Source organism: Gymnoscopelus microlampas, assembly GCF_963454915.1.
Source record: "Gymnoscopelus microlampas genome assembly, chromosome: 19".
In the NCBI taxonomy this organism is placed as follows: domain Eukaryota; kingdom Metazoa; phylum Chordata; class Actinopteri; order Myctophiformes; family Myctophidae; genus Gymnoscopelus; species Gymnoscopelus microlampas.
In genome coordinates, this window is record NC_139956.1 from 20,034,864 (window position 1) to 20,043,785 (window position 8,922).

General features: G+C 42.9%; 1 protein-coding gene and 1 long non-coding RNA gene across 8 annotated transcripts in view; one reads left to right on the forward strand and one right to left on the reverse strand.

Annotated features, from left to right (window-relative positions):
• The window catches only part of chd3 (chromodomain helicase DNA binding protein 3), a 57,795-nt gene that overhangs the window by 34,893 nt on the left and 13,980 nt on the right, over positions 1 to 8,922 (forward strand). For all 6 annotated transcript variants that reach the window (XM_084043705.1, XM_084043706.1, XM_084043702.1 and 3 more), the window contains exons 27-35: positions 976 to 1,109; positions 1,878 to 2,022; positions 2,838 to 3,003; positions 3,265 to 3,449; positions 3,545 to 3,767; positions 4,940 to 5,050; positions 5,181 to 5,312; positions 6,084 to 6,192; positions 7,851 to 7,983. In XM_084043705.1, the coding sequence (XP_083899831.1) occupies positions 976 to 1,109; positions 1,878 to 2,022; positions 2,838 to 3,003; positions 3,265 to 3,449; positions 3,545 to 3,767; positions 4,940 to 5,050; positions 5,181 to 5,312; positions 6,084 to 6,192; positions 7,851 to 7,983 (1,338 nt within the window). The remainder of the gene's footprint in view (positions 1 to 975; positions 1,110 to 1,877; positions 2,023 to 2,837; positions 3,004 to 3,264; positions 3,450 to 3,544; positions 3,768 to 4,939; positions 5,051 to 5,180; positions 5,313 to 6,083; positions 6,193 to 7,850; positions 7,984 to 8,922) is intronic.
• The window catches only part of LOC311035476, a 10,273-nt gene continuing 1,731 nt past the window's right edge, over positions 381 to 8,922 (reverse strand). The window contains exons 2-3 of one of the 2 annotated variants that reach the window (XR_014599720.1): positions 1,906 to 2,007; positions 381 to 1,080 (exon numbers count right to left, since the gene is read on the reverse strand). This is a non-coding gene — a long non-coding RNA (uncharacterized lncRNA). Of the gene's footprint in view, positions 1,081 to 1,884; positions 2,008 to 8,922 lie in introns of both variants that reach the window. The other variant, XR_014599721.1, reaches the window with a different exon arrangement.

Here is an 8,922-nt window from a genome sequence, read left to right on the forward strand (position 1 = left end):
TCACCAATATTTCTGATTATTGTGATGTGATGGCCATGAGGGAATGATGCTCTATTTTTGTATGAATCTTTATTTTATGTATTTTAGGCATAAGGATGTCAAATGTAACATTTTATTTTCACTTCAGAAAGGTTTGCTCAGATTCATGCAAGGTCTTCCCAGGATAGTGGCATATTATGGGAATGCATTTTGTTTCAAATCTTTTTTTATTGTGAAGCACAGGTTATGGTTATACATTTCTGTTCATACATGGATAGCTTCCTTTTTTTTAAACAAAAACAAACAGACATAAACACGAAACAGACAGGTAACATGAAAAAAAAAACTCAAACTTAAGCAAAAAACAAAGGGACCCTCCCGCCTCCCTTCCCCCTCCCCAGAAGTGCTGCCCCAGATTACGTGCGACACGGGTCATCCACAAGGATTAGCCTTTCAACCTTTAAGAAAGGAGACTAAAGGCTTCCAAATCTTTTCAAAATCTTTCAGTTTATCTTTGAGTATAAATCTGATTCTTTCTAAATGTAGGGAGTCTGTCATCTCGTTGAGCCAGAGTTTGATTGTGGGGGTCTCTTTCTTCTTCCAAAATAAGAGTATCAATTTTTTTGCAGCAATAAGGCTGTATGAAAGAAGGCGCTGTTGAGATAGTTGTAGTTTCTTCATCCCTTCTGATACCCCCAGGATGACTAACACTGGGTCTGGATCTATCTCTACCTCTAGTATATTGGAAAATAGTCTGAATATCTCTATCCAGAAATTCTGTAGGTTGGGACACAGGGCATAACTGTGCAGTAGAGTTGCATCTGCTGATTTACACTTATCACATTGGGGGAAGATGTCTGGGAATATTTTGTGTAATTTTACTTTTGAGTAATGTAACCTATGTAATATTGGGAATGCATTTTGACCATATTCTTTTCATAGAGAACCGTTTTTTTGTGGGGGAATTTCACAATAGAATGTCCACATTGTGTATAGGTGTTGGGCTTCAATACGCGACAGCGCAAGGCCTTCCTGAATGCAGTGATGCGCTGGGGGATGCCTGCCCAGGATGCCTTCTCCTGCCAGTGGCTGGTCAGAGACCTGCGGGGAAAGACAGAGAAGGAATTCAAGTGAGACACAAAACTGCTGTCATTTTATTACACAGCTTTGTCCAATACTTCAAGGTTCAAGGTTTCTTTATGGTTGCGTAAATGAATTTGTTATGGTTTCCTCAGACACCATAGCAGAAATTATAGCAATAATAGTAAACATATAATATGCAACAACAAGGAAATAACAAAAAAACGGAATAATCAGAGAATCAAAGAATAGCAGCAGTATCAAGACAGTTTGTCCACTTGACGAAGTGCTTAAAGGAGTAGTTCAAATTCAAGTGAGGCAGTCTGAGCATAAAATAATGCCAAGGACACTTATGACCAGGTGGCTGCCCAGTAGTAGACTCTTTGAGTCCGGTAGGAGACTCAAAGAGTCTCAAAGAGTCTCCTACCGGATAGAATGCGCCAGTTATCGGCGGTCATCAAATTACTTATTATTTTACGCTCAGGCTGCCTCACTTGAATGTGATTGGTCAATAAAGGCAATCCAGGGCCTGTTATTGCCTGATAACATATCATTGTTCTGATAACAGACTGTGTCTGTTTACATTGCTATGGGAGCGGAAGCTGGTAAGCTTATAAAATATTTTTTAAATTAAGATTCCATGTTGAATGATTGATTCTGTTAATAAGTAGCCATGTAATTGTATCACAATACTGTATCTGCTGAACCGTACGTTATTCCTTATGTACTGAATTAACAAAGAACATCCCTTTATCTCTCTCCTCCCACCCTGTCTTCCACTCCTCCATCCCCTCTTCCCCCCATCCTCCTCCCTCCAGAGCGTACGTGTCACTGTTCATGCGTCACCTATGTGAACCGGTGGCCGACGGCGCCGAAACGTTTGCGGACGGCGTCCCGAGGGAGGGCTTGTGTCGGCAGCCTGTCCTCACCCGCATCGGGGTCATGTCCCTGGTGAAGAAAAAGGTCAGGGCGTAGGGGAGACAGAGAAAGTAGGCCGTGTCACTCTCTGTTCTTGTACCCTCCGTGGGTGTCTGCCCTTTAAAATATCTCAGAAAAGTGTGAAATTTTAAATCTAAATACGAGGCTTTAATTGAGTTTTGAGACGCCTTAAAAACCTTGTGTTATTTCTCCTTACACACTGGGAGCGTGATGAGTAAATGATCCGACATACAGGTTGACGCTTGTATTCGCAGTGAAGAATTACATTGCTTTATCGCCGTGTCATTTTGGCTTTCTGTGTGGATGTACACTCATGACACAAACAACAGTTTGAATTAATGCGAATTCATGACATGAACTAAACGCTCCCTTTATCCTGGCCCTTTATCCTGTCAGTGCATAAGGAGAAATCAACCTAGTCATACAGACCTATACATATTCAGATTCTCTGCCCCATTCGTATGTTGTTGTTTTTTCTCTGTTTTGTTTTCAAATTGGAATTAGAAAGGAATTAGAAAGTCATAACACAGTCCTCCATTAAGCCTGCTGAAACCTGCAGACGCCCTCATCCACTCTCAGTTTTAAATACATGCTGAACTGCCAACAGTGTAAAACAGGGACATGGGGGTGACTAAAGTAAATAGAAGAAGAGGTAAGAGGGTAGGATTAGGAAAGTGAACGTAGTGTGTGTGTGTGTGTGTGTGTGTGTGTGTGTGTGTGTGTGTGTGTGTGTGTGTGTGTGTGTGTGTGTGTGTGTGTGTGTGTGTGTATGTGTGTGTGTGTGTGTGTGTGTGTGTGTGTGTGTGTGTGTGTGTGTGTGTGTGTGTGTGTGTGTGCAGATCCAGGAGTTTGAGCACATCAACGGGCGTTGGAGTCTTCCGGAGCTCAAGCCTGAGGTCAGTGTTGTAGACAGGCCGTCTTCCAGAGCCTCTTCCCCAACCATCAAGACCTCCACTCCCACTCCCGACGCCAGCTCCAACAATACACCCTGCACCTCCACGCCAGGTACGCACACAGACATATTACAGACATAGAAATACATGTAGGCCTACACACAAGGTCCAGCAGGGGGCACTGCATGAAAAGACCACTAGCGTGGTCAGGATCTAAAAGCCTGTTGGATATGACCCCCAGTATTGATTGTGTGTGTGTGTGTGTGTGTGTGTGTGTGTGTGTGTGTGTGTGTGTGTGTGTGTGCGTGTGCGTGTGCTCGTGCGTGTGCTCGTGTGTGTGTGTGTGTGTGTGTGTGCACGCGCTCTCTGGCAGCTACACCTGCTCCCTCAGAGAAGCTAGAAAAGAATGGGAAAGAGGGGGAGAAAGAGGAGGAGAAGGAGGAATCGGAGGCCACGTCGGAGAGAGAGAAAGACAAAGAGAAGGACAAAGCCAGAGAGAAAGAGAAGGATGATGGGAAAGAGTTGGAGAGTAACCAGAGCGGAGGAGACCCCGAAAAAGTAGGAAATAAATGTTTGTATTCAGCAGTGCTTTGACTTCCATCTTTTGCCTGATGGGTCAATGATGGAGATGCTTGTATATATTTTCCCCCCAGCTGCCTTCTACGACACAGGAGACAGACGCTTCGCCCGGACAAAAGCCTGAAAACAAGGCAGAAAGCGACTTGAAGGAAGAAGAGAAAAAAGAGAGGATGGACCCACCGCCACCGGTGTCACCGTTACCATCAACAGCGGAGGAGAAAAAAGTACCAGAGGAGAGCAAGGAGGAGACGAACCAAACGACCAAACAATCTTCCCCGGTCAAAGATGAAAAAGCTGGTAACAACAAAGACCCTAACCACACCTAACCCATGTCTAGACTTGAATAAACTAACAGTAGCCTACCTAACTGTAACTACAATGTATTAACTATACCACACCAAACCCATGTCTAAAATGAACCAGTTGCAAGCTATAACCATTTGATTGGTCAGCTACGCCCCTGTAGCCTGGTAAACCCTCCCTCCGGAAATCTCATTTCCATTTCATTTCTGTAAGGAGTCTGGTCTGAAACGCCTTTCTCCATAACCGCTCTGCTCGCCGAGCCGACGAGCCTATCAGCGTCGTCGCTCATTGTTCTGTGATTGACAGCGACAGTTGGCCAATCAGGTGGCGAGTTCGAGTGAGCCCGAATGAACCCGAGTGCAGCCTGAGAGCCGCCGACAAAAGACGAACGGCAGCCATTGTTGTTTGTGCGAGTGCCTTCACTTCTTACTTTCAGTTTTATAACGCTTTCAAACTTCTTTTTTGAGGCACGGAATTTACTTATAAGATATCGTTTGGATAGAATTTAGTTGTTTAACTTCATATATGTGGTCAATTAATCATGACAGAGCCTATTTAAAAATATAAATTTAGAGAACCGGCAGGGGCGGGGAGTGACACGCATGTATCCCAATAAGGCAACCTATTTTCGGCATGGCCGTCCCAAAAGTCCCGTTGCGTCACATAGTCTGGAGCTCGTCAATATGAACTGCTCATTGGCTGAAGGGGAAAAACGATCATTGGTTGAAGGGGTTGTCAGTCAACGGTATTACTCCCGCCCAACTCCAGCCCACAGCGATTATTGCAGAAAGGCGTTTCAGACCAGACTCCTTACAGAAATGAAATGGAAATGAGATTTCCGGAGGGAGGGTTTACCAGGCTAACGCCCCTGACCAAACCTCTAAAAAATGTGAATGTCATTCATAGCACATATCATTAAACAATGGATGTTTCAATACACTCATTGTTTTACTAATCTGATTGGTGAAATCTGATTTCTCAGATTGTGTGTAACTAAAAAGTATTGATGAATGCTACTTTGACCTAAGTGACCACTTTGACCCAAGTTGAAAAAGAATCACACATTGAGAAACCAGGTTAAGGCAGAGTAATGCAAACGTCATAATCGAGGCCGGGAGCTCTTTTGTATTGTTCAGAGTGATTGACAGATGTGTCTCTCCTTGCAGAGGGAGAGAAGGAGGGAGAAGAGAAGGAGAAAGACAAGTGCGCGGAGCCCGTCGCCTCAACAGACGCGTCCGAAACCAAGGAGAGATCAGAGGTGACTGACGTGAAGAAGGGTAGGTCTTCAAATCCTAGACGTTTCTCTTACTGCCACCTGTGACGCGGCAATAAACAAATGATGCTCTCTATTTCCTGTCGTTATCAGTTTGTATATACAGTTTTTTGCATCTTTTTTTGTCACCACAGAGGAGGTCAAAGGTGAAAAAGAGGTGACGAAAGAGATCAAAGCAACCAAGGAGGAGGTAACCAAGGGCAACGGGAAGCCTCCCTTGGAGCGTCCACGCTTCATGTTCAACATCGCAGATGGGGGCTTCACTGGTGAATATGTCTTCCACATACCTACCTGCAGTATGGGCTTCGCTGCTTCCTCGTGGTTGAATATTGCCTCAATCACACATTTTTAATCACTTCAACCCTCGCTTCCCTAATCTTGGCATGTTATAGTAGTAAACAGTCATGTTGTGAGCTTGCAGATGGCTAAGAGATATGGTGTAGAATAGATAGAAAAAAGGAGGGGTCCAAGTATAGACCCCGGTCAATGAAGTATATAGGGTTAAAGTGGTTAAATAATTCTCAGACATATTCTGGCAAAGCTCACGAAATGTTTAGAAATTCTATTTTGCTGCCCACTGCTTGTGCAGAGGCACCTCTGTTTCATTCCCAAATGTCAACATACAAACTGTTTTCCTAACTCTAGCATGTGTTTATCAGCATTGACCAAATGAGGGTATAAAACATGCTTTCTGTTTCACTCTCCGTACACTTTTGTGAGTGCATGTTCTCACTGGACCTGACCCATCCTCTCACCTCATCCCTCAAAGTTCTCCAGCGTTCCTTGCTCTCCGTAACTGGCTTCCTCCGTCTCTTTGGCACTCACACACCACATTGCAAAACAATCATTCTCAGTTGGGAGAAATATATTGAGGTTTGAGGTTCCTGCATAATAGACCTGCGTCAGCCATAGAATAGAATAAGATCAATTTAGGAGTCGGGATATGGATAATTGGTTTATTTGTAACACTGTTTGACTGATATATATATATTTTTAAACCTTTGTTTCCTTTGCCTTGAATTTGCTTGATTCCACAGAGCTACACACTCTCTGGCAGAACGAGGAGCGGGCCGCCATCTCCTCGGGGAAGATGAACGAGATTTGGCACCGTCGACACGACTTCTGGCTGCTGGCTGGAATCGTGCTGTATCCTTGACAGCGGTTGCACAGGCGATGACCCCACGGTGTTTATTTTTCTATCGGCGGCAGGGTCCCAATGTAATAAGTCAACAAGTCAGCCATGGCTTACTAAATAGTAAACTGTATCTACTGTAAGCGCCATGTGGCAGGATAGTTAATAGAGATAGATAATAGAGAGCTGTGAGACAAATATACCCTCTGTTCAGCATGGAGAGGTGGGGCTAAGTGGGGAAAATAAGCAAGTGGGATACAAACGTGTCCCAACTTGTAGATTCTCATTCACACCATCTATTTTTAGAAAATTGGTGAGCCAAATCTAATCATCTATGTTAAGCCTGTCGTGTTCACTGTTGTTGCCTGTTTTGTCCTGTTTATGAAAGGCTCTAAAAATGGTGAGAATGTATCCATCAGCACTATAGAGATCATTTGGTTCTTTCTTTTATCTGTGGCTTTGTTTGAAAGTGTGCTGGATCAGGTGCAAGCCGCTTAATCTCTTATCTCTGATAAAAGATCAGTTTTCCATCTGGTTAATGGCTATAGTTAGGGTTCATGTAAGATGAAACGTCCCAGACTATTACACTGAGCACTGTGCAGCACAGGCCAGGGCATAATGCTTTCAAGTGTTCAAACTCTTGAGATGCATTTTCCTTCCTTGTAGACTTTCTCAAAAGTGGATACAGTGCTGTCAAGACCAATGTTTTTTTTTATTACTTATATTTTATAAAAGTTTTCTTTTACACTCACGGGACATCAAGACAACAAAGTTCTGACGAATAGTATTCAAATCATATAGACCAGTCTTGTAACAAAACAGCCAAAAGGACCACAAACATCAAAGATAATGCAAAAAAAGAAAGAAAACAAGGCACGCTCAACCATTTTTTCCCCTAAAGGTCCTTACACACACTGCCCCCCCTGCAATTCATTCACCCCAAGAAATATTTTTAAATAGTTAAAACACTTTAAAAGTGTTGTTTGTGTCACTAGTACATCCACACAGGACATGCATATTACGCGGCAATAAAGCAACGTAATTCTTTTCTGAAACAAGATTGATTTTCGCCGCAAATAAAAGCATCAACCTGTATGAATGAGGATTCGATTATATGAATAGCTTGATGCAAAATATGCACAGATGCATTTTTGTAATCATTTATTCTTCTAAAGACCTTAAGTAAGGACCCAACTGCCCATGTCCCAACTCCACCAAACAGACCCTCACCACCCCAGCATCTCCAAGCACACTAACATCTGCAGCTGAAACCCTCAAATGCACACGACCCTGCCATAGACAGATGGGCTCCCCATTCCAGCTACAATGAGTGACATCTTAAATATTTTCCACATTCACTAATGTATTCTTCTAAAACTTGTTGACAACTTTTTCTAAAAGTTGTCAAGACTAATCTAGCATCAGAACGCAGACAGAATTCATTTGATTGCAGATGTTTATAATCTTCATATACTGTATGACTTGAGAGCCCATTTTGTCAGAAGCAAGTTAAACATCACTACTCTGATTTTAATTCTAGTAGCACCCCCGCCCCACCCTAACCCTTGTAGCTTCAGTGCATTAATGATTACCATTAGGACTAGTGATTTATTTCAGTCTTTTGCGACCAAAGTCCCATGCTTTTCTCTGATCCTTGACCTGGCTCTGACAGTCATGGGTACGCTCGGTGGCAGGACATCCAGAATGACCCCCAGTTTGCCATCGTGAACGAGCCTTTCAAGTCGCAGGCCAACAAGGGCAACTTCCTGGAAATGAAGAATAAGTTCCTGGCCAGACGATTTAAGGTAGGACATAATATAACCTCGCCTAAACCTTGACTCGACGCTGAACACATACACTCACAATTCGGACTATTTTTAATCATAGCCAGGCTATCCCACGCAACCCCGAAAGACATTACTAAAAATGTCCCAGTGTGGCTTTCTCCTGCCTTTCCATGGGTCCTTCAAAGGTCATGAAATATCTCAAATTGAATTATTTTCAATTCATGGCCCAAGACATAAATAGAGATTAATAGTCTCAAGGTTTCAGAGGTCCCATAAATTAGATTTTCCCAGTGCACTATTTTTCTAGCAGAACCTCATCACACAACTTGATAGGTCCTACAGTATGTTCAGCTTTATGGTTCACTTTCCTGATATTAAAAAGGCATTAAAAAGTAATCAATTGACATTGCTGAAGAGCCCCGCGTTTCATGGCATCTTGGTTCTGGAAGTATAGATTTGGTGGAAATGTGTTCCAACCCGGGGCTCCCACACTGGAAACCATACATCTACCACTCACTCAAAGGAGAATCTCTCTCTGACTAAGGGAGATATTAAGCTTTTGGGCCTCAGGCAGGTCTACTCTGCTACTTGTGCACACACATGATATGTCACAGCATGTCACCAGCATCAGCAAGGCATATACAGAGCAAAATCCAGAGTGCCAAGTTAACTCTGAAACACCCGTAATGGTCCATTTTTACACTTTCACAGTTAAATTAACACTCTGGATTTTGTGAAATAATAATAATTTAATATTAATATGAAATGAATTAATGCTACATGACCACAAGGGCATCAATATGGGCAGCACAGTGTTAGAGCATATGACCTAGGGCAAACCTTTTAACGATAACGACGACGATAACTATAAATAAGTTGTTTTGAAAATGGTTCTAACTCAAATGGATGGCAGCGTCCACACCACTACTATAACGTCAATATAGTCGTGGACGATAT